The sequence below is a fragment of the Esox lucius genome, chromosome 14 (genome assembly GCF_011004845.1).
Source record: "Esox lucius isolate fEsoLuc1 chromosome 14, fEsoLuc1.pri, whole genome shotgun sequence".
NCBI lineage: Eukaryota > Metazoa > Chordata > Actinopteri > Esociformes > Esocidae > Esox > Esox lucius.
Window position 1 is genome coordinate 720,919 of NC_047582.1, and position 25,990 is coordinate 746,908.

General features: G+C 41.4%; 1 protein-coding gene across 4 annotated transcripts in view; it reads left to right on the forward strand.

Moving 5' to 3' along the window:
• The window catches only part of scarb2c (scavenger receptor class B, member 2c), a 71,287-nt gene that overhangs the window by 37,114 nt on the left and 8,183 nt on the right, over window positions 1–25,990 (forward strand). Inside the window, exons 10-12 of one of the 4 annotated variants that reach the window (XR_827437.3) lie at window positions 13,889–13,940; window positions 19,157–19,309; window positions 21,592–21,744. Coding sequence is in view for 3 of the 4 variants with exons in the window: in XM_010865265.3 (XP_010863567.2) it covers window positions 13,889–13,940; window positions 19,157–19,309; window positions 21,592–21,630 (244 nt within the window). In the remaining variant the exon portion in view is untranslated. Of the gene's footprint in view, window positions 1–6,439; window positions 6,674–13,888; window positions 13,941–19,156; window positions 19,310–21,591; window positions 22,397–25,990 lie in introns of those variants that run through there. The other 3 variants (XM_010865265.3, XM_010865264.4, XM_010865266.3) reach the window with 3 other exon arrangements.

A 25,990-nucleotide genomic window follows, 5' to 3' on the forward strand; every position in this document is an offset into this window, starting at 1 on the left:
TTCTCACCTTCACTTTCCCATGCGAGTTGTTTTTCATACAGGTAAGGCATCCTTTTAAAGTGGCTTCTATTTCTCTTCTTGCTTTCGGTTCCATCATTTGCCTATGAACCTGTTTAGGACTTTTTCAGTCCCTATGTGTCCCACAAAATGTATCTGTGCGATAAGGTATGGGAGTAACGCGTTTGGTGCCACCCATCGATGGTTGTATTTCCACACACCATGGTTGTATTTCCACACACCCTCTCCATCCAATTTGCATCCAGCAGACATCCACTTCCTGACTTCATCCTTTGGAGCGCTGTCTTGCATTTCTCTGATATGTGTCAATGTATCCATTACATATCGTCGAACAAGTTTTGGTGGGGTTGGTGTTCTCTTTGCTGCTGCTTTTGCAGCTCTGTCCGCTAGATCGTTGCCTTTGCTTTCCTCCATGAGGATTTTTCCATGAGCCTTCGTCTTCAAAATGGCTACTTGTGCTTGTAACTGGAGAGCTTCTAGCAGCGCCAACACTTCAGGTCCATTTCGTACAGATGTTCCCAGTGATATCAGGAAACCCCTGTTTCTCTGTATCTTTCCAAAATCATGTGTTACGCCAAAAGCATATCTCAAGTCTGTATATATGTTAGCTGTTTTCCTTTAAGCATATCTACAGGCCTCTGTTAATGCTACTTGTTCTGCCACCTGCGCAGATGTTCCTGCTGGTAAGATTCCTAAGGCAACAACATCTGTTACTGTAGTCACTCCCCATCCAGCCTTAATTTTTCCCACCTCCACAATGCTGGAACCATCAGTAAACAGCACATGGTCCGGGTTCACAAGAGGATGTAGGACTGTGAACTCATCAGCAAGTTGATCCAAAACCAGCTCTGTGCAATCATGATCCAGCAATGTGGGATCTGAAGGAAGCAACAACGTGGCGGGGTTTGTGGGTTTGCCACGCTGAATAACAATGTTGGGTGCCTCTAGGACAGTAGACCACTTGTTCCACCGGGCGGCAGTAACCTGAGCTGCACGATTCATCGTGAGGAGAGTATGCACGGCATGTGGACACTTGATTATAAGTTGATGTTCAAGGACTAGCGGTGCCACCATTGAAACTGCAAGGTGTGTGGCTTGCATCGCTCTCAGGCAGGGGCCCCATCCCAGGGCCATATCATCCAATTTCTTGGAATAATAACCCTCTGGTTTCAGACGGTCGATGTGGTCCTGAGTGAGAACTGATATCATGTAGCCATCCTTCTCAGCCATGAAAAGAGTAAACGGCTGCCCTGTATCAGGGATCCCCAATGCCGGGACCATAGACAGTGCTTTCTTCAATGCAATGAATGCGTTTCTCTGTTGATCAGAGAACTGGACAGGGTCTCTGGATTGTGGGTCACCCCTCAAGAGATCATTGAGTGGTTGTGCTATTTCAGCAAATGGTGGTAGATGGAGGGGCTATTGTGTAGTCCCTGCGGAAGACTGGTCCATTGGTACTGCTGACCATCCACTGTTTATGCAAGCCATCACTTCAGGATGTAGGGGCACAGACCAAAAACCGTTAGCCTTATCAATGACTGAAAACACTGAGTGTGTTGTCTTCAATGAAGCAGAAATGGTAGACGTGTCTGCTACCAGAGGGGTCAATTTGGAAATCTTATAGTCCACAGTTACACGCCACGCCCCTGATGCTTTATGGACGGGCCACACAGGACTATTAGAAGCAGAGTGTGTCTTTTCAACAATCCCATTAGCATGTAACTCTCCAATGACTACCTTTGTTGCAGCCATGGTTTCTTTACTGATAGGATATTGTTTAGTACATGGCGGTGCTTCACCCGTTAGGCGCACAGGGTCCATGACCAAATTTTCACACTCATTCTTTGAGGTAATCCAAATAGAATGTGCAGACAGGTTTGAGTTTCCAATTTTTCTGTGGTTCCACGTGACTTTTCCATCTTGAATGTCCAACGTCGTGTCCAATTTCGTAATGAGGTCAAGACCCAATATGGGTTGATCAAAAGATCCAAACCACAATGTTGTTTTCGATTATCATAGGACCAATAGAGATAGGCAAAGGTGTCATTTGTTTCATTTCTGTTTTTCCCCCTCCCACTCCCGTAGCCCTCATCTTCTTGCCAGTGTACTGGGGCAATATATGTTGTGCATAGGAAATAGGCAGCACGGTTCAGCTCCTGTGTCTACCAAAAATTAAACTAGATGTTGGTTTACCAATATGCTAACATATATGCCGTCTGATTTCATGTGTACACCTGCAGAGATGCCCCGCAAGAGGGGGTGAGTTACTTTCCCTCCACCGTATCCAGCAGTCTCCGCTGCTGTTCAGTAGAAAGATTGTTAAACTTCTGCATCAGTGTTGTATTGGTGGAACCTTGTTCCTTTGTCCAACCACCTTTGTTTGATCCATTTCTTCTTTTTGACGTCGAAGTTGGAATCCACAGTCCTTCAGAAAATGACCAAACTTCCCACACTTGTGACACTTGATGGACTTCTTATCAAAGGCATCTTGAAGATGCATTGTGTGGACCATAGATGTAGCTATGTGTTGATTCATGTCTCAATCTAACCTAAACATGTGATCTGCTGTGTCACCATATGAGATTATATCCCATCCTGTTGTTGTAGAAACATATGCTTTCCTCAAATCATCATTAATAGACTGCAATAACTGATGAGTGATAGCACCGTTCTTCATATTGTTCAACTCATCATCATCATCATCGCACATGCCACTGTGTCTGATTACTATGGCACGGAACCTGTCCTCAAAATCAAATAAAAAAATATTTTGGCTTCTGCACACATTTTGTGATTTTGCCCCAATTTGTGGTTGCAATAGTTAAACTCTTGAGATAACGTTGAATTGCTCGCCATCCTTGTCTGAGGTCCTGTTTTTCCTCATCTAAGGCGGTTTTCACTTTATCTGCCAAGTCAGCATGTTCCCTATTGTTGAGAATAAAACTTAAAAGTTGCGTTGCATCAGATGGATGCAGATTATGTAGATTCCTGTATCTTTTGAGATGATCTCATGTTTTTGAACCAACCTCTCATAGGTGTTTCAATAATTTGGACCATTCATCCAATTGTTTGGGGGAAGCTGCTTTGTGAGAATAAACGATTATAGGAGAATGTCCCTCATCTGGACCTCTCATTAGCTTAGACTTCATTGGTCTCGCATTCATAGTCTCCTCTTCTGTTTCACTCGACCCCCACCCTGGCAGATCCTCCTCATACCACGTGTGAGATTGCTTTGCAGCTTTGCCGCTTCAACTCAGCATGTGGTTAGGGGGGGGAGGAACAGAACTAACATATGTTACAATCATCGTCTTCATTTTCATCTCAGACAATTAATTTTTTATTTTCTTCTATTCCTCTTCTTATTCCTGCTTCAATTCTGACAAAGCTCTTACATTCTCTTTTTCATCTTAATCAAGCGATCATGCGCATCGGTCACATGCTTTTTTCTCTCTTTTCCGCATCTCCGCCAAAACAGTCAATGACCGACGAGTTTTATCTGTCTTATTTCTCATCCTTCGCACTTTACTCCACACCTTCTGTACATCTGTCAACTTCCACAAACCATCTTTGTCTACATCGATTCCAAATTCCAAAATGTCTTGCTGACACTTTTCCAATTTCATCGATTCTGTTTTACGATACCAGCTAAGAATATAACCATATCACTTAATGAGAAATCTGGGGCTGCAGCCCCACATAAAATATAATATCACACTCTAATCTTCAAAAGAAAACATACAGTGTCATATATGGTTACACAAAATACAGTTTAGCGTCTGCATCCGCAGACAGATTCCACACGATAAAAATCATGGCCTAGTTGGGTTGTCATAGGGCTTGTTCGACTACCTGTACTCTTGTATTGCTCGATTTGTCGTTAAATGGTGTGGATTTCAGACTCACCAACTTTTCAGTTGTTCACAGGAAACAGGAACAAAGTCCGACTCCCTTGCGGGTGCGCGCAGCCTGCTTCGTCACAGGAACTCCAGCGAAAAACAGTTTTTGGTAGAATCCAAATTTTCAACCCTCTGGGTCACGGCACCAAAGTGTTAGAAATCAGCGGTTACGTATAGTGGTCAATCGAGGGAGAAGTTCACTCAAGTTTATTGGAAAATTGCAGCACAGATGTCATTCGATGAAAGTTCCATTGTCTTCTCACTGTAAAGATAGTTGCCAGCTAACATATACATTAAGGGCGTTTCTACGTAGCACAGATCATGTTTCTGGAAGTCAACCCCCATGCCAGATGGCCATTGTAAACATTCCTATGGTCATTAGAGCACAACCTACAGAGAGATAATCTAAACAGTGATGTTTCTGTTGTTCCCATTATCTAGGCACATATGTAGGTACATTCATGTTGTTATTGTTAATGCTCAGATTCCACACAATGTTCAAATCATATAAATCCATATTCAAAAGAAAATGGTACCAAGACAACATATCAAATGTTGAAACTGAGAAATGTTATTGTTTCTTGAAAAATACATGCTCACATTTCAAAAAAGCTGGGACATTGTGTAATGCTAAGAAACTAAACCTTGTGGAATATCATACAACTAATTAAGTCAATTTGCAACAGATCCGTAACATGATTGGGTATTGAAAGATCATTCCTGAGAAGATGGACCTGTCAGGAGTTAATAATGACAGTATGTGAATGAGACCTTCTATTTGTGTCCACTTTGAGTAGGGTCAGAGTAATTCTGAATGACTTGTATCCATTGCAGTTGCGTGACATACTGTACTGCTTAAGCTTCCTTAGTATAAGGATGGGAAATACATCATGGACTGTGGCATATCTTGTGGAGAGTTTTATTTAGTTCTGAACTCCAACAAAAGCATTACTATAATAGCATTCTATGTGTTTAGAATATAAATGGTTAACAAGCAGTTTCTAAAATGACCAATACAACAGTTGGAAGACACTGCAATTCTATTCAGGAAATTGCTTTACATAGTATATGGTATACAGAGAGACTTTTTGTTGATTTCACACACATAAGAAACAAGAAACCGGACAAGCCTAGTTCACCCGGGCCGCAACAGAAAGTGTTGATTGTGGCTGCCCTCTCAAGAATCAAACCCAGGTCACCCATGTGAAAGGCAGTGTGATTAACCACTACGCTACCATGCTGCACATTTGCTGGGTGTCAGTATAGCCTCTTGACATTATACAATTCTGTAACTTATTAACATCACACCTAGTTTGAATATTATGTTAGACACCATTAACTATTGTGTTAAACTGAGTAACGTTTCTTATTGAGTTTACCTCCGACCACAAGTTTACCTCCATACAATAACTACTGTATCAATATAGGTGACGATAACTGACTTTTTTGTCAAGTGAAAAGATGAGAGAATCAAGTAGCTAGCAAAGTGTTTGTCTATCCTGAGCAAATCCTGAAACATAATCCGAAAATCCACCAGAAATAGTCGCAATATAACAGTAAACAGTTTAATTTTAGGCTTCCCATAACGTGACTACTCAAGGTTGTAGCCAGCAAGATTTTTGTCTATCCTGAACAAATGCTCTTTTGCCACTGGCCATTTTAACAGCTAATTAGCCATTCGTGAATGACATTGATACAGTACCTATCAATGTAGGTGACGACTTGTAATGGGCATTCAAGGCTTCATTAGCGTTATTTTAGCAGCAGGATATTATGCTGGCAACACTCATATTTTCTTTATCACAATAAAAGACATCATTTAAATGTATAAGGCAATATAGTTAACAATCTAGTCTGTGAAAAAGAACAGACAAGAATAACATTGGAATGGACATTAAACATAAAATGTACAGATTAGATTGTTAACAAAATTAATTATTATATATTTCAATGATGGCTATTATTTTGAAAAGAAAATCTAAGTTTGCACTGCTAGAATAATATCCTGCTGCTAGAAGAACGGTAATTAAGCCTCTAATTGATTTTTTGTTTAGTGAAAAGACGAGAGAATCATGTAGCCAGCAAAGTGTTTGTCTATCTTAAACAAATCTTAATATCCACCAGAACTGTTTTATTTTAAGCTTCCTACTACGTAGCCAGCCAAGATTTTGTCTGTCCGGAACCTCAGGCATAATGCATTTTGACTGTTACGGGAGGCGAACGCGGGACCTGCTGTTTTTGGAGCCCGCGTCTCTAACCACTAAGCTTTAACAAGTTGTACTCAGTCAGTCAGGCACTCACTAACTCACTCAGTAGGAGATCCGGCAAAAGTAAGTCAATGTGACTGGGTAAAAATGTTTACCGAAAGGGTAGAATAGGCTAAAGGGGAAGTTCAAGTATTCATTTTCATCATATGTCTACATTGCATTGTGAATGTCAGTAATAATTGATAAAAATGTATCCTTGGGGTCCCACTTCACTTTTCCCAGGCTGATAGTGAAACCCATGTACTTTGCCTCTTCCAGACCAAAAAAAACTGTCAACCCAGCCTTCACCAGCTGCCTGAACTCACACAGACAACTATGGGCTCAGGAATGTAGGGAGTAAGCATATCCCATCTCATCTTCATCCGCTTATTCGGTATCGGGTCGCGGGTGCAGCAGCTCCAGCAGTGGACCCAAAACTTCCCTTTACCCGAGCCACATTTGCCAGCTCTGACTGGGGGATCCCGAGGCGTTCCAAGGCCAGTGTCGAAATAGAATCTCTCCACTTAGTCCTGGGCCTACCCCGAGGTCTCCTACCAGCTGGACGTGCCTGGAACACCTCCCTAGGGAGACGTCCTGGGGGCATCCTTACCAGATGCCCGAACCACCTCAACTAGCTCCTTTTGACGCAAAGGCTCTACTCCGAGTTCCTCACGGATGGCTGAGCTTCTCACCCTATCCCTAAGGGAGAAGCCAGCCACCCTTCTGAGAAAACCCATTTCAGCCGCTTGTACTCGCTATCTTGTTCTTTCGGTCATGACCCAGCCTTCATGACCATAGGTGAGGGTAAGAATGAAAATTGACTCTTTTCGTCACAACGGTGCAGTAAAGCGAATGCAATACCGCCCCCGCTGCTCCGATTCTCCGGCCAATCTCACACTCCATTGTCCCCTCACTCGCGAACAAGACCCAGAGATACTTGAACTCCTTTACTTGGGGTAACGCCTCATTCCGTACCCAGAGATTTTAATGGTGTTTTATAAAATTCCTGATGATTTTCATGACTTCATGTATTATGTAGTAGTAACCCCATGATAGCAAAAATACTAACTGTGGTTTAAGGAGGGGGTGTATCCATTGTAAAATGCAGGGCCCTAGGGAAACAAAACCCTGATCTATTATTTTAATGATTCTGAGCTATAATGTACACACAATGATCCCAATTAATCCCGTAATCGGTTATGTGTAATAACAACATGGTAGATTTCTATGCTAGTGCGTCACACCAAAGATTAGAAGGCACTGCTGGAAAGACTCTCATCTTTCAGCAGACACCCTGGATCAGGGCCGTACTGGCCACTGAAATTCAGCCCGGGACTTTAAGATGGAGAGGCCTTTTACGCGAGTGCCCTTGGTGCACGAGCAGAAGGATTTTTTGCAGTGATTTTAATTCTAATAGTGTTTATATGGTATAAAGAGAATCAGATTACGCTGAAGACCTTCAAGAAACTTTAGGATGACACCTGCCTCCTCAGGTTGTATAAGCAAGTCACCACTGCACTGAACACAACCAGGTCAGCTAAACCTAATCTCGAACACATAAGTCACAGTATACTGCTAACTACCAGCATGTCATGTGCACAGTCAGTTGGAGAGATAAAATAGTTACAAATACTCACACTTATATACTCAAAAACTACAGTGCAGTCCCATAAAATAGAGATTTGTGTGTGTGTCCTTACTTTCTCAGCTTGGCTCCCTGGCTCAGCTTCCCCTGTATTGGACCCTGCCTCTGTCGTTACTGGTTGTACTGCATGCGATGAACGTCATTATATCTTTTTCTATCTATGCATAATATGATTGCCTACCCAGCCCTGGACACTGCCCCTGTACCTGTCACTGTTTTTATACTGGTTCCATTCTCCTCCTCCTGCTCTTCTTTCTCTTGCTGCTCTCCTTCCTCCTGCTCCTCCTCCTGACCTTAACAGCTAATATACATACATAGATACAGAGATTCCTAGATACAATATTTTTTATAGCAAACCGCCTCGCTCTACATTATCGCTTATATAATATATATGCCTATATTTAAATGCAAATATAAATAATTTCAGTGTATAATAAACACATCACTAATCGTGCTCCTTTCCTGTCCATGTTGCTGGTTCCTCCTTCCTCAATCAATCAATCAATCAAATTTATTTATAAAGCCCTTTTTACAACAGCAGTAGTCACAAAGTGCTTTACAGAGACAGCCGGCCTTAAACCCCAAGGAGCAAACAACAGTAGTGTTGAATTTCAGTGGCTAGGAAAAACTCCCTAAGAAGGTCGAATTTTAGGAAGAAACCTAGAGAGGACCCAGGCTCAGAGGGGTGACCAGTCCTCTTCTGGCTGTGCCGGGTGAGATATTAAGAGTCCAGTTGGAATAATAAATACATTTCTCTGGGCTAAATCCAGAGTCTATTTGATTTTAGACTAGGTCAGAAGTATGACCAGGTGGACAAGGACAGGGACAGCAACGGGTCCCCCAAACCAGGTAATCTGCAAGTGTGGACCAGGACCTCATCTCCTCCTAAAATTTAAAACTGGAGGAGACTGAGAAAAGTTAGTAGTGCATTCCTCATATCCCCCAGCACAATAATATAGCAGCGTAACACCTTGGAACTGAGACGGGGGGGTCCGGTGACACTGTGGCCCTACCCGGGGGAGGCCCCGGACAGGGCCCAACAGGCAGGAAATCAATCCAACCACATTGCCAGGCATCAACCAAAGGGACACCCACCAACCGCAACCCCCCTGAATGAAGGCCGAGTATTGCTAGCAGCATACAGCCCAAGTGCGCAACAGAGAGTCAACAACAAGCCAGTGACTCTTCCCCCGAAAGGCATTGGAGGGAGGGCATCCCAGTGGCGACGAGAGCCCACCTGGCAAGACAGCAAGGGTGGACAGTATCAAGCCTACTGGTCACCTTCACGCCCCCGGGCCAGGCTACACCTAATTATAAACCGTGCTGTAGAGATGAGTTTTTAGTTGACACTTGAAAGTTTGCACTGAGTTTGCATTTCTAACCTTAATTGGCAGATCATTCCACAGGAGTGGAGCTCTATGAGAAAAGGCCCTGCCGCCAGCTGTTTGTTTAGAAATTCTAGGTACAATTAAAAGGCCTGCATCTTGTGATCGTAGATTACGTGTAGGTATGTATGGCTGGATCATTTCAGCAAGGTAAGTAGGAGTAAGTCCATGTATTGATTTATAGGTTAAGAGTAAAACCTTAAAATCAGCCATGTGCAGCACTAATTGAAGTTTATGTATTAATTTGTCTGGATAACCAGAGAGAAGAGCATTGCAGTAATCTAGTCTAGAAGTAACGAATGCATGTTACCTTCACGAGTGCAGTCTCAGTACTATGATGGGATCTGAAACCGGACTGAAGTATTTCATAAATGTTATTTGTCTTTAGGAAGGCATTCAGTTGTTGGGAAACACATTTTTCTAAGATTTTTGAGAGGAACGGGAAGTTCCATATTGGCCTATAATTGTTTAATATGTTGGGATCCAGATTAGATTTTTTTAGAAGAGGCTTAATTTCCGCTATTTTTAGTGAGTTTGGTACGCATCCGGAGGAAAGGGAGCAATTTATTATGTTCAGCATTGGCTGACCTAGCACAGGAAATAGCTCCTTAAGTAATTTTGTTGGAATCGGGTCTAGCTGAGAGTTTGTGGGTTTAGAACTCATTACAAATTTTGTAAATGTGTCGAGCGATACGGTATCAAAAAATTCAAGTGTCCGCATTGACACTTGGTCAGGGAGGTTCAGGAAATGTTTTGGACAACTGAGATTTTGAGGACCATAACTATTTAAGGAGTCAGTTATTTGTTTTCTAATGGTGATGATTTTTTCATCAAAGTAGTTCATGTATTCATTACAACTAAAGTGAAGACCCACTTCACTTGCTAAGCTTAGATTTTTTGTTAACTTTGCAACTGTATCAAAGAGAAATTTTGGATTGTTTTTATTCACCTCAATCAGGTTGGAGAAATAAGCTGATCGAGCAGACGTGAGTGATTTTCGGTATTGTAGTGTACTGTCTATCCAGGCTAGTCTAAATACTTCCAACTTGGTGGAGCGCTACTTTCGCTCCAATTTTCTGGAGGCTTGCTTAAGTGCTCTAGTATTGTCTGTGTACCAGGTAGCAAGTTTCTTGTTTCGTATTTCTTTTGTTTTTAGTGGTGCAACTGTGTCTAATGTATTTCGCAGTATTGAGTTTAGATCCTCGATTTGATCGTTTACAGATTTATTTACTCTGTCATTAATGAACGAACTTGTAAGAATATCAAGGAATTTATTTGTAGTCCGAGAATTTATAGTACGGCTTTTGAAACTCATTGTTTGGGGGGCAAGTGGATTTCTTGTTTTATTGGTAAATGTAATAAGACAGTGATCCGATAATCCAGGATTTTGGGGGTAAATTATTAGATCTACAATATCTATTTCTCGTGACAGGACTAAATCTAAGGTATGATTGTGGCAATGTGTTGGACCTGAGACATGTTGGATGAAAACCATTGAGTCAATTATGGCTTCAAAGGCTTTTTGAAGAGGATCATTGGACTTTTCCATATGAATATTGAAATCGCCAAAAATAAGAATACTATCTGCCATGACTACAAGGTTAGACAAGAATTCTGGAAACTCATTGAGGAACATTGTGTATGGCCCGGGGGTCCTATAAATAGTAGCTATGTAAAACGATTTATCGGCCTGGTTAACTTTCATGAGTAAAACTTCGAAAGAATGAAACTCAGTGATATGTTTGAGAGTAAATTAATATTTACTGTCATAAATATTAGCAACACCCCTCCTTTTCGGGACGCACGAGGGATATGATCACTAGTATAACCAGGAGGAGAGGCCTCATTTAAGGCAATTAATTCATTAGGCTTTAGCCACGTTTCACATAAACCAATAGCATCTAGTTTATGATCAGAGATTAATTCATTTACTGCAACTGCCTTTGGAGCAAGGGATCTAACATTTAGGAGTCCCATTTTGAGATGCGAAGTGATACAATAATTTTTATTTATGACCGAGGTGGAGGAAGGCTTTATCTTAATAAGGTTGTTTTTGTTAGCACTACCTTGTTTAACTTTTCTCAGCCTGGAACGAGTCACAGTGGCAATAGGTAAAGCTGTACTAACTACTCTGGCTATGCTGGCTAACAGCCTGCAGCCTGACCTGCACCCTATCTCATGTTAAAGCTATAGGAGTGAGACTCCTGTCAATGTTCCTAGATAAAACAAGAGCACCACTCCAGCTAGGATGGAGTTCGTCGCTCCTCAGCAGATCAGGCCTGGCCCTATTTCTGGGAGAGTCCCAAAAAGAAAGCCAGTTATCTACAAACTCAACCTCCTGCGACGGGCAGAACTCCGTTTTCAGCCAGCGATTGAGTTGCGCAAGTCTGCTGTAGAGTTCGTCACCACCCCTAGCTGGGAGGGGGCCAGAGACAATTACTCGATGCCGACACATCTTTCTAGCTAGTTTACACGCTGATGCTATGTTCTGCTTCGTAACCTCTGACTGTTTTATCCTAACCAACCCCAGATTTGCGGCTACGTCGGTGGCTCTGCCACCCGGTAAACAATGTACGATCGCCGGCTGATTCTTTAGTCTAATACTGCGTGTAATGGAATCGCCGGAATCCTTCCTCATGTGTAACGTTACCTCCTGCCACAGCACACTTTTCACGGAAAAGGTCTATTCATTTGGCGCATTTAGCTGCCTCTTGTGCCAAAAAGAAATACTTTTTCATTCTTATTTTTTCTGCCCCACCCATTTTTTTCTCTTCTTTCCTTCTTTTCACAATTTTTTTACGTCCGTCTCTGTTGCGTTCATACAAATCCAAACCTGACTGAAAGTAAACTCTTTTTTCGGCGCCTTAAGTTTGAGCCAATCGTATGTCAGGATAAACGAGGATCAGTCCAAGTTAGGAGGGGCCGCTCGTATCCCCCCTCAAGATTGAAAGTATTGGTTTGGCCCGGTCTGAAACACACACAGACACAGCGCTCTGCTGCAGCTTAACGGCCGGTCTCATATGAAAGAAAACAAAAAAACACATATTGACCACCGGCCGGTTCGGCCTGAAATAGACCGGCCGTTCTGGATTTTCCCGGTATTCCCGATGGCCAATCCGCCCCTGCCCTGGATACCCAGATAGGGCCTACTGTTCTCGTATAAGACTGAATTTAATTAAGTAACAGAGGTACCCCAGATATGGGGTACTTACATTCAGGGAGTTAATTTCTTTTTCCAAAGTACTGAAATATTGTGCTCTATCTTTTGACTCCATGATGTCCACCATACATTCTGTCATCATCATGAGGACCATCTTAAATGTTGCATGAATGCGTGAGTTTTTCAGTTCAACCAGTCTTCATTAACAACCTGTTTATTTAAATAAAAACCAGCCATTCTGGATCCAGCAACTCAGTGACTCACTCACATATCCAGTGCCATTAGCCTAGCACACGTGTACACATCGATTGTTCACTTGGGTTATAGTTATACCATGGCTACCAATATGGGTATTGTATAACATTAACCAGATTGTCAAGCTAGCTAGTTGTTATTTAGTTAGCTTCTAAAGTTATAAATACACAGTTTCTGCTATTTGTATTGTAGATTCTAAATGCTTGAACATAATAATTTCTAAGAGACGGTGCTTCTTTTTAAGTGTGAAAAATATATCTTTGCTTTTTCAAAATCTAATGATCAAACCATAGAAATATTTGGCTTAGATGTTTTTTTACACATACTTCCTATTAAGATGCAAGATAATACAAACACAACAGACTTAAATGCTTCATGTAAAACAAGAGAAAGAAACAAAAGATACAATTTGAAACAAAAAGAAAACTTAAAGTAGTGTAAAGATATTGGTAAACAAGTAAACGGCTACATTTATTTATTTTATTTAATTTTATTTTATTTGAATATATTAAGTGTAATAACGCTTTGTTAATTTTATTTTTTGTGTTTTGTTTTGATATTTGTCCCTTAGCAAACTACAGAAGACTTTCACTGCATGGTTTGTTTCTATTTCATGAATTTAAAGGAAAATATAAAGACTTTCCTTCACAAAAGTTTGGAAAGTGTGAAATTCTGCTACTGCAGGGTTCCTCTGCCTTGCCAAACTGCATAGCGACCTTTCTGGACAGATATTGGGATTTGTGTCTTGTATGGTGACCTTGAGTGCTTAGAAAGGCGCCTAAAAATAAAATTTGTTATTATTAGTATTATTATACTTTAACCAATATGGGGATCAGTTGTTTGCTCTCCACTCTGGATTGGGCCTTACATTGTATGATAGAGCAGGCATCTCTGGATAGGGCATGTCGCCTAACAGACCTGGTAGTGCTGGCCCATAGAAAAGGGCCAGTGGTGTAAAGTGGTACTGGACTCTGTATGTGGGGGGAACCAAGCAATTTCTTGCAGAGATATAATTCAGACTGGGATTCTGTAATATCCGTTGGCCTGGGGTGTTTGACAGATTTTCAACCAAGAAACATTTTCTTAATTGATTTCCATAAAGAGCACGTGTTTAGTTACTGCCTGACAACATTTTGAGTGCTCAGCTCCAACTACAGTACACTTGAAAAGGGTGATGCTTATTCTTCATTCAATGGAATGGCTGTCAGTCACATTGCTTGATTTGAAAAAAAGGGGGTTTAATTGTTCTAATCTAACATTATTTTTCTTTATTCTCCATCTAGCCAAACGGGGGATATCAGGTCGCTAGTGTTTCCTGTGCTCTACCTTAATGAGGTAAGCTGGATTGGGTCATTCATTTACATACTAAACTGCTCAAAAGAATTAAGGTAAAACTTAATCATAACAGTATAACACCAAGTCAGTTACAATTCAGGGATATACATCTGTCCAATTATAAAGTATAAGCGGTTGTGAATCAATGTCACTTGTTTTGTTGCAAAATGAAAGTGACAACAGGTGCACTGGAGAGACAACATCAAGACAACCCCCAAAAATTGAATGGTTTTGCAGGTTGTGGCCAGGAGACAATTGCTCTCTCTCTATCCTTCCTGACTTCTCTAGTTTTGCGTTTTTCTAGTGTCCTTGTCACTACTGGTAGCATGAAGCAGTACCTGCAGCCCATTCAGGATGCACAGGTTGTTCAGCTCCTCCAGGGTGGCACATCCATATGTGCCCCCGCAAGAAGGTTTGCTGTGTCTCCCAGTACAGTCTCAAGAGCATGGAGGAGATGCCAGGGGATGGGCCATTACACGTGGAGAGCTGGACAGGGCCGTAGAAGGGCATCAACCCAGCCGCACGACAGGTATCAGCTCCTTTGTGCGAGAAGGAACAGGAGGAGCACAGCCACTGCCATACCAAATTACCTCCAACGGGCTACTGGTGTGCATTTTTCTGACCAAACTGTCAGAACCAGACTCCATGAGGGTGGCATGAGAGCCAGACGTCCTCTAGTGGGACCCGTTCTCAAAGCCCAGGACTGTCCAGCTGCCAGAATTGGCAGGTCCATTATTGGTGCCACCTTCTTTTCACAGATGAGAGCAGGTTCATACTGAGCACCTGGCAGACGTGAAAGAGTCTGGAGACTCTGGTGAACATTATAATGTCTTCAACATCATCCAGCCCTCAGTCAGTTGGTGATTTTGGTTTCCATTGACCCTTGCTATGTCATTTTGTGCTCAATGAATTACACAATGTATAGTAAGGATTTTGATCTTTAATATATTTCCTTCATCGAGACCCCATGTGAGATTTAAGTGTTCCCTTAATTTTTTTGAGCAGTGTATATAGCCTACCACAATGCATTATTGTTGTTTATTGTTTCTTGTGTTTTACCCCAATTAGGTTAGCTGTGCTAAGTCATACATACTGTGTAAACTTACCTGTCTTTGGCATAGGATAGGTACAATTTCTCACATTTTAATGATTCAAATCTACTTGGCCCCATGCCACTAGCAATTAGCTTAATTTGCTATTTTTTATGATTTTTCCCCCCCGGAGTAGATCAGACGTGATTGCGCAGATATTATCTTTCTGTAAACCATCTATCTTAGCATTGTTTTTTTCTTTTTTTTATACACCTGCACACCAACACCACCAAACACACACCCTCCTCACACAGACACACACTCACAATCAAACCAAAAACTATAATGGATTGCGCCGACCAAAGCACTGTGATCCGCTGAAGGCACTGGACCCCAAAACCAGGGACAAAAATATTAGGCTGTGAATCGGTGGTAAGCCAGACTCAATGGGGAGTGTGTTCATGAATTCCTTTAGCCATCACTGGCTTTCCGAGCAGTGTTCTTCCTCATTAATATCTTTATTCATTATCTTCTTTATTCATCACACTGTACTTGTGTGTCTGCGTACCTCTGTACATATATATGATGTGGCCAGATGCATGGCTGTGCCTGTCTTAGTTTGTCCCGGTTTCAAAGGTGGGATCTTATCTGTCTTTGACTAACCAGCCCTCTTTACTGGCCACATTCCCAGACCTGTATAAGGGACTGTAGGAGGAATTATCTTCTGCACAATTAATCATGTTGCACAAGCTAATAGCAAGTACTGTTTCCACTCTGAATGTTGTGCCATTTGATGAGAGTTCCTACCTTCCTTGACCTCTAGTGACCACCACGGAACATCACACCATGGCCAATACCATCCATATATACACTGATCAGCTATAACATTATGACCACTGACAGGTGAAGTGAATAACACTTATAATCTCGTCATCATGGAACCTGTGAGTGGGTGGCATATATTAACTTTCTGTCCTAAAAGTTGATGTGTTAGAAGCTGGAAAAAAAGGGCAAGCGTAAGGATCTGAGCAACTTTGAAAAGGGCCAAATTGTGTTGGCTAGATGACTGGGTCAGAGCATCTCTAAAACTGCAGCTCTTGTGGGGTGTTCCCGGTCTGCAGTGGCCAGTACCTATCAAAAGTGGTCCAAAGAAGGAAAATTGGTGAACCTGCGACAGGGTCATGGACGGCCAAGGTTCACTGATGCACGTGGGGATCGAAAGCTGGCTTGTGTGGTCCAATCCAACAGACGAGATACTCTAGCTCAAATATCTGAAAGTTAGTGCTGGTACTGATAGAAAGGTGTCAGAATAAACAGTGCATCATAGTTTGTTGAGTATGGTGCTGCGTTGCCGCAGACCAGTCAGGGTGGCCATGCTGACCCCTGTCCATTGCCGAAAGCACCTACAATGTGGACATGCGCATCAGAACTGGACCACGGAGCAATAGAAGAAGGTGGCCTGATCTGATGAATCACGTTTTCTTTTACATCACGTGGAAGGCCGGGTGTGTGTGCGTTGCTTACCTGGAGAACACATTGCACCAGGATGCACTATGTTTTGGGCAATGTTCTGCTGGGAAACCTTGGGTCCTGCCATTCGTGTGGATGTTACTTTGACATGTACCTACCTGGCAACGGTATTCCCCTGATGGCATTGGCCTCTTTCAGCAGGATAATGCGCTCTGCCACAAAGCAAAAATGGTTCAGGAATGGTTTGGGGAACACAACAAGTTCAATGTGTTGACTTGGCCCCAAAATTCTTCAGATCTCAGTTCAATCGAGCATCTGTGGGATGTGCTGGACAAACAAGTCCAATCTATGGAGGCCCCACCTCGCAACATACAGGACTTAAAGGATCTGCTGCTAATGTCTTGGTGCCAGATACCACAGCACACATTCAGAGGTCTAGTGGAGTCCATGCCTTGACGGGTCAGGGGCTTTTTGGCAGCAAAAGGAGCACCTACACAATATTAGGGAGGTGGTCATAATGTTATGGCTGATTGTGTATGTGTATACCATCCATATAAACACCATTCTTCTCTGTATTGATTCTGGTACATACCTTATACATTTTATGTCATGAATCTGTCACAGTTTTTTTTTATTTGACCTTTTCTTACATCTCCTTCATGGATGTCTCATAAGCTTTTGCAGTAAATCAGTCTGTGGTGATGTTAGAAAAGGTCAACTTTCAAACATTTTTCAAGCAATTTATGAATAGTAGATAATTCCCAATAGTTCCTTTTAATTTCATAAATACCCATCTATGCTCATTTGTTGTTCAACTGTTTCCGCTTTGTGGTACTGCTGAGTGAAATTGTTGTTGTTATCGAGTTATATGTCAAACTATATTAATGGGCTATTGTTCCAAAGTAGGTGAAAAGTCAGTACACTCCTAGTCCAAAAACATGGTTGGAGTAACAGGTCTCTCACAACAATGCTTAACAATTCTTGCATGAGACAACATCACCATTTATGAGCCAGGAATGTCTGAGAGCAGTTATCTGGAACAAAGGTAACCAGGCTTAGATTACATGCAACTACAGGCTAAACTAAAGTTGATTGCAAAGCCTAGAATTTTATATATATTTTTATTTAAACAGAGTCTGACAGACCTTTTACAATTGAGCCCTGTCATAGCAAACAATATTGTTTAATATTTATATTTTTTATATTTAATAAAATATATAAACACATTTATGAAAAACATTTACAGTACCAGTCAAATATCTGGATAAACCTACTCATTCAAGGGTATTTTTTGTTTTTACTATTTTGTATTATTTCATAGTTTTTATGTTTTCACTATTATTTACTATTATATAGAAAATAGTAAAACTATAGAAACACCCTTAAATGAGTCAAGTATGTCCAAGAGTTTTTGACAGGTACTGTACATTTTTGACAGGTACTGTGGTACAAGTTCAGTTATCAAGCATTTAAAATGCCTTATAGACATTAAAGCATCTAACATGAATGCTGAAATACTTTCATGTTACTCATAATGTTACCTGTAACTCATTTCATTGAGTTAGGGGCTTTAAATCAACTGAACTGTATTAAACAATGATTAGTACTGACTGTGAGGAATGTATATATTTCACTTCACCCTAATTCAAGACTGACGTATAAGTGGAATTTGTAATTTCCATTCTATGATTTATATTCTATAATAAGGCAGACATGATTTCATTTTGAAAAATGAAATTAGTTCTAATCCATTGCTTCTTCACCAACTCCATAATGTGTGTTTTGAACGAGATTTTCACCTAACCAAAACCCAGTGCTTTGGCAGTATTATTTATAACCAATGTAGTAGCAGTAATAGTTCTGTGGCCAGCTCTTAAACCAGATTAATGGTTATTCAGAATGCAGTTTTGACCTGAGAAAGAACACAACAGTGTATTTAACACTAAGACTCCAGAGTTTTAGCTAGGCTAGACAATTTTGAAGATGATAGTTACTAAGGTCAGTATCACCACCGTTATGTAGTGGCAGCGCATGGGTGGTTTTCTGTACCACGCAGCTTGGTTATTAATGTCTGAATTCCCCTGCACAAATGCTGGATTATTATGAATTCCTTTTCAGAGAGAACCAGGGGGTGTTATTATCATGTCACCTACTGGACTTACTAGAAACTATTTGGAATAAAGCAGAAGGGCTAGGTGTGGAAGCCTATGGGGTAGATTTGCCACGATCCATTGGGAGTCAATGCGATAGATATAATTTGATATAACAGACCAGAACTGACACCACATCAAGGATCTTTCTTCAGGAGTTGTTTTTTTAGACAAAACCCAGAGGCATCAGGTCTGAGTTATAGGCTGTGGATGGACAATCTTGATACCTTGTTATCTCAGTATGGGAGGTTTTGTCTACTGAGAGCATACATTAAATAAAACAAATGTGTTTCTGTGATTTGTAGAGGATCTGAAAGCAGATGCTTTTAATTAGAGCAACTTACTGTACTGAGTGCAGACATTTTTATACTGTTTTGTACTGCCCCCACCGATGGAAATCAAACCTAAAACCCAAGAGTTACATGCACCATGCTCTTATCAAGTGAGCTACTGGGACCCTTTTATGCTTTTCCTTGAAATTGTATTGCATTCACTTATAATGCATGGAACGAATCTCATAAACATGCCATAAACATATTTTTAACATCTCTTTCTCTCCCCACAGAGTGTCGTAATCGATGATTGGTCAGCCAAGCAATTGGGAGTGATTGTGGAGGAAGGAAACATCATAGTCAATATTCCCTTCATACTGATTGCCTTAGGCATCCTCCTGGGCCTGGTCTTCATGGTGCTCCAGTGTCGTCAACGGATCCCAGAAGTGAGCACCCATAAATTGGTCGGGTTCAGGGATTCAGTCTTGTTACCATTCAGTTACAGGTCAGATGCTTAAAACAGCTAGCCTGCCTGATACCATCTAGACGCATTGGTGATTGTGCACTTTAGAGCTCTGGTCAAATGTCATGCACTAAACTCTCCCATGTAAGATATTACTTAATGAAAATATCCTGTGTTCTATTTGGTAGGGTTTATGTAATTGACATGTCCATCTACATTGTTTAAGGAACATACCAGGAAGCAGGGGTATTACAAAACTCCTGGCACATTAGCAGTTGGAGGGGCCGTTCCCGATAGCAAAGTGCCTTCAGCCAATCAGAATACATTTTTTGACAATGCATCAGTATAAAAAAAGATGTGCCACCTTGGCTGCATCCTGAGCGCTCCCACGCAGCTATCTAAGAAGAATACAGGGATTTTTTTCCATTTAGGATGTTATTGAAACAATGGGTACTTAAAAAGTCTTTAACACTCCTAGTTGGCCTTTTCTTCTTTGAATGTTTAAAAATACACATGTACAGGATAGCATAAGCATTTGAACTGGGTTTGTTGTTTTGGCTCTGTACTTGGTTTTGTGTGTATTTTCACCATACCAGATTAATTATATAGAAATGACAGTGTTTTGTACATAATTCCCCCCATTTAAGGGGTCCAAAGGTATTTGGACAATTGGCAGTAAAAGAGACTTGCAAAGAGAATTGCAAATCTGCAAAAATGTGGCCAGCATGATGCAATCAATCAGAAACATAGCTAAAATGAGGGATGCCAAAATCAACTGTTTGGTAAGCAAGCCAGCCCAGGTTAGCTCAACAAAGACAAATAACCTGGTAGACCAGATAAAATCTCTGTGGATGACCAAAATGCTCACAATGATGAAGGAAATAATGATGAAGAACAAATGTTAGACAATAATGAAGGGGGAAAAAACTAGTTAGACTTAAATCCTGGATACCCCAAGAGAGCCTGTAGAGTTCATGAATAAGGTATTGTGGACAAATGAGAAAAATATGAATGTTTACCCAAGGGATGGCACGAAATGTTTGGGGGTGGGCAGCAGTTGACGGCAGCAGTTGGATGAATTTAAGTGTACTAAAACATTTTCTGCACAGATCCATGTAAATCCCTTAAAACATATTGGAGAGCACCTTGCAGCAGCACAGTGACCCCAAGTTTTTCAAGGCCAAAAAGTGGAATGTGCTTGTCTGGATCCAAAAACCCTAAATAGTAAAGCTTTCAGTCTGCACTTTAATCTATTAGTCATTGTTTGAATTAAATCCATTGTCCTTTCATTGTAGGAACATAAAGTTTGTAGTCCCAAGTCTGTCTTTAACATTGTTTTCAAAACATTAACATTTGGTCACGTCATTTGAAAACATCTGATCAGGTATACACTCACCTAAAGGATTATTAGGAACACCATACTGTGTTTGACCCCCTTTCGCCTTCAGAACTGCCTTAATTCTATGTGGCATTGATTCAACAAGGTGCTGAAAGCATTCTTTAGAAATGTTGGCCCATATTGATAGGATAGCATCTTGCAGTTGATTGAGATTTGTGGGATGCACATCCAAGGCACGAAGCTCCCGTTCCTCCACATCCCAAAGATGCTCTATTGGGTTGAGATCTGGTGACTGTGGGGGCCATTTCAGTACAGTAAACTCATTCCAGTCTTCAACTGTCCAATTTTGGTGAGCTCGTGCAAATTGTAGCCTCTTTTTCCACCTCAAGGTTTTGCGTGTTGTGGCTTCACAAATGCTTTGCTGCATACCTCGGTTGTAACGAGTGGTTATTTCAGTCAAAGTTGCTCTTCTATCAGCTTGAATCAGTCAGCCCATTCTACTCTGACCTCTAGCATCAACAGGGCATTTTCGCCCACAGGACTGCCGCATACTGGATGTTTTTCCCTTTTCACACCATTCATTGTAAACCCTAGAAATGGTTGTGCGTGAAAATCCCAGTAACTGAGCAGATGGTGAAATACTCAGACCGGCCCGTCTGGCACCAACAACCATGCCACGTTTAAAATTGCTTAAATCACCTTTCTTTCCCATTCTGACATTCAGTTTGGAGTTCAGGAGATTGTCTTGACCAGGACCACACCCCTAAATGCATTGAAGCAACTGCCATGTGATAGGTTGATTAGATAATTGCATTAATGAGAAATTGAACAGGTGTTCCTAATAATCCTTTAGGTGAGTGTATATGTCTATATATATATATATATATATATATATATATAATATATTTGTTCTTTTGTTTTGTCAGAGCTCTTCTGCTGAACGCCAGCCCCTTCTAAATCCCTAGGTCCACAGAAAAAAGAATCATCAACAGGATGTGGACTCCTAGGAGGACAGGATTGCCCTGCCAAGAGTTCTTCACTGTGTTAAGGTTTCAGATTGCACACCATCTCCACAAAATGTAATCAAGCTTTCTACCCATAATCATAACCTGACTATAGATCAGCTAAACTAACATTTACTGTAAGGATATTGGTAAGCAACTTGTTGAGAGATCTTCACCTTATAGTTAACAATTCCTACAGTGTTTACATTTTAATTTGGCTTTTAAATTGAGTGTCATGTCATATTTTTATATGTACTACCTGAAAGTTGGCTGAATTTTTGGTTGCTGCAAAATTTTCTGTTTCAAGTTAGAAATGTACCTAAATATCCACATTTGGATTGCTGACATTAGCACAGGGAAATCATTCTCAGATTACACAACCCTGGGACATGGTTTTTTGATATGTGTTTAATGCAAATTTCAGACTCATTTGGCTTGAGAAATTCTATGTCTGGTTTGTTGGGCCATCTTATATTTCTGACCAAAGCACAGTTGATCCACACCATTAACAGGTACCCTCACCACAATCCACATCTTTTCATTTTTTTACCACATTACGCAAATACATACAGCTCCAGAAAAAATTAAGAGACCACTGGCACCTTTTTTCATCACTTTCCAAAAAAGCTAATCAAAAAGTTAAGAGAAAAGCGAAGTTTTGAGTGAGGAATAGAAGCATTCAATTTGCAGTGGTCTCTTAATTTTAACCCTTCTGTTCCTCACTCCAAACCTTCCTTTTCAACCTTTTTTGAAAGGAAACTAAAAGGTGCAGTGGTCTCCAGAGCTGTGTGTGTGTGTGTATATATATTACAAGTGGAATGTGCAGATGTGCAATGAAGGCAAATGAAGTGCAAATGGCAATACTAAATGTGCAATTGAGGCAAATAGAGGAGGGTAGAAAGTTTACAAGTATTAGGTATAGTGTATGTTACAAGTGGTATAATAGCTGTTCGGGTGGCAATTTCTAAATGGCATTCTAGATGTGCAAACGAGGCAAATACAAGAGTTATGTAGTAGGATAGCATGAGCAACCAGGTTGAGGTGTTGAGGGACCAGGAGAGGTCCTCTGCGATGTGGACACAGGAATTTGAAGCTGGACACACGCTCCACTTCAGTACCATTGATGATGACTACAGCTTTAAGACTTCCTGTAATCCACAATGAGTCCCTGTAGGCTGACTTGTCATTGTCACTAATCAGGCCTACCATCATGGTGTCGTCTGCGAACTTGACGATGGTGTTGAAACTGTGTACAGGAACGCAGTCATGGGTGAATAGGGAGTACAGGAGAGGAATCAGCATAAAGCCTTGTGGTACATGAGTGTTCAGGATCAGGGAGGAGTAGGTGAAGTTGTCTAACCTGACAGACTGGGGTCTGTTGGTTAGGAAGTCCATAGTCCAGTTGCAGAGACGGGCTGATCCCCAGGTCATGCAGTTTGTTGACCAGACTAGAGGGGAAAGCTGAGCTGAAATCTATGAATAGCTTTCTCCCATAGGTGTTGGTTTTGTCCAGGTGGGTCAGGGAAGAGTGTAGAGCCATGGAGATGGCGTCCTCTGTAGACCTGTTCGACCGGTAGGCATCCATTAGGGGTGAGCAATACCGCAAAATTTGGGTTCGATCTGATACCAAGTAATACAGGGCCAGAATCAATTACATCAATACCAAAACCAATACCTTTTATTATTAAAAGCGGTTTAGGTACTTTCATGTAGGGGAGAGAATCTTGAAATATCCAGTGCTCTTGAGGAATCTCCTAGGTGAAATAACAAAATAATTAAGTCTATAACCCAGGGGTGGCTAACCAGTCCAGGCATAAAGAGCCCCAAAAAAAAAAGCACCATAGGAAAGAGCCACACAACACATGCATGCCCGCACTACAACAGCGGCTTACAGATCTAATGACAGTCATAATACAAATCAGAACAGTTTTATACGTTTCTTTCTTAGCTAGACTGACTCTGTGGGAAACTTGGCAGTCTTTGTTATCCACAAGCCTTTTCAGGTCTGGCTTGTACTCCATTGTGACCACTCGAAGCAACTCTTTCACGTGTGTGTCGGTAAGAACAGAACGATATTTTGACTTTACTTGTTTCAGTGTAGAAAACACTGATTCACAGACATAAGTTGCTGCAAACATTGACATTAGCTTGAGTGCAGCCTGTTTAGCATTGGGATATCTGTCTGTGGGCACTGTTTTCAAGAACTCTGTGGTTCCTTCTCTCAACACAGATTTCAGTCTGTCATCCTCACAAAGTTCAATCATCTCCAACTGGGACGTTGCTTCATTTGTCACTAAAGGGGCTTTCAAACAGTCTGATTCAGCAGTGAAAGGGTAAATGTGAGGAAGGTGATCTGTGGCCGTTTTTCCCCTCGGGTTGCAGATTCTGTCCTCAAAACTCTGCTGCAGATTTTCAACCAGTGTTGCATAGCATGCAGTGCTCCTTTGTAAGACCTCAGCTGCTCCTCCACTTGCCTTCAACAAGGACAGGAAATGTGTGAGTTCTCTCTTTTGAAGATGGGTCTGGAATAGCTTGAGCTTGTTGGCAAATGTGAAAACACTTTGCACCAGGTCAGGCAGCATTTTTTACTTTCCTTGCAGATCAACATTCAGTTTGTTCAGATGATGCAGCATATTGACCAGAAACCCCAAATCTGAAATCCACTGGGGGACATGTAGCTGAAGATATTCTTTATGTTTCTCTTCCAGAAACAGCTTAACTGGGTTCAACATTTCAAAAAAGCAGGAAAGCATGTTACCTCTTGAAAGCCATCTCACAGTGCAGTGGAAAAGCAGATCACTGGCAAGATCTTAATCAAGTTCAGCTATGAGGTTTTTGAACTGTCTGTGATTGAGAGCATGAGTGTGAATAAAATTCACAATTTCTAACACTGGTTTCATGATGTGGTCCAAGTTCAGCTTCTTAGACACCAGATGCTCTTGATGGATGATGCAGTGAAATGTCCAAAAATCCGGCTTTACACAGCCCAACAAGGCCATTTGCAGCTCCTAACATAGCTGGCGTAGTCTGTGGCAATTGCTGTCAGTTTTGACAACTGCAAATTTTCCTTCTCAGCAACAGTCATGAGTGTCTCTTTCAGGTCGATGCAATGGGTCCTGTCTTTTAACAGCACAATGTCAAGCAGCTTTTCCTTAATTCTGCCGTCCTCTGACATAGACCGTACAAATATTGCCAACTGAGGCTTATCTTGAATGTCACAACTCTCATCTAAAGCAATGCTGGAATACAGGCATTTCTCAAGGTCCGTATGTAACTGTGTTTCAATGGAGTTGTTAATATCCGATATTCTCTGTTCTACTGTGTGCCGTGACAGCTGCAGGTCTGACCCAGACTGCTTTAAATTGTCGTTTTCAGGCTCAAGGATAGCGATGATATCTTTGAGACTTGTCTTCACAAAGTCCCCTTCACTGTATGGCTTTTTAGCACGAGCAATGTTCCATGGTACCTGATATGATGCTAACGTGACAGTCTCTAAGTGCTTCCTGAATTTTCGAAAAATCTGTCTGCTTCTCTGACTGCCGTTTCAACGTGTTTACCTTGTGCTTGCGAAGTTCACTGCCTTTGGGGAAATCCCGGGCGATGTTAGCATGGAGTGAGGTGAAGTGGCGCTCCAGGTTTGATGCTTTAAAATGCAATAGGGAAGTCTCGCAGATCATGCAGAAAGGCTTCCCATTTCGTTCAACAAAAAAATACAGTTCCTCCCACTCAGATAAAAATGTCCTGTGCTCCTCTTCATATTTGCGCTTAGCTTTACTTTTCCCTCCTGACCAGCCATTATTCACTCACTCACTAGCAGCAGCTACCCTGCATTGTCAATATAAGATATACAGCTAGCTACGGCAACACCACTTAAACAAACCACATAGTTACCGTCCTATGATGTACCCGACCAATGGTATACGAAACGCAAAATGGACCATATACACTCACCTAAAGGATTATTAGGAACACCTGTTCAATTTCTCATTAATGCAAATATCTAATCAACCAATCACATGGCAGTTGCTTCAATGCATTTAGGAGTGTGGTCCTGGTCAAGACAATCTCCTGAACTCCAAACTGAATGTCAAGGTGATTTAAACAATTTTGAGCGTGGCATGGTTGTTGGTGCCAGACGGGCCGGTCTGAGTATTTCACAATCTGCTCAGTTAGTGGGATTTTCACGCACAACCATTTCTAGGGTTTTAAAAGAATGGTGAGAAAAGGGAAAAACATCCAGTATGATTCAAGCTGATAGAAGAGCAACTTTGACTGAAATAACCACTCGTTACAACCGAGGTATGCAGCAAAGCCACAACAC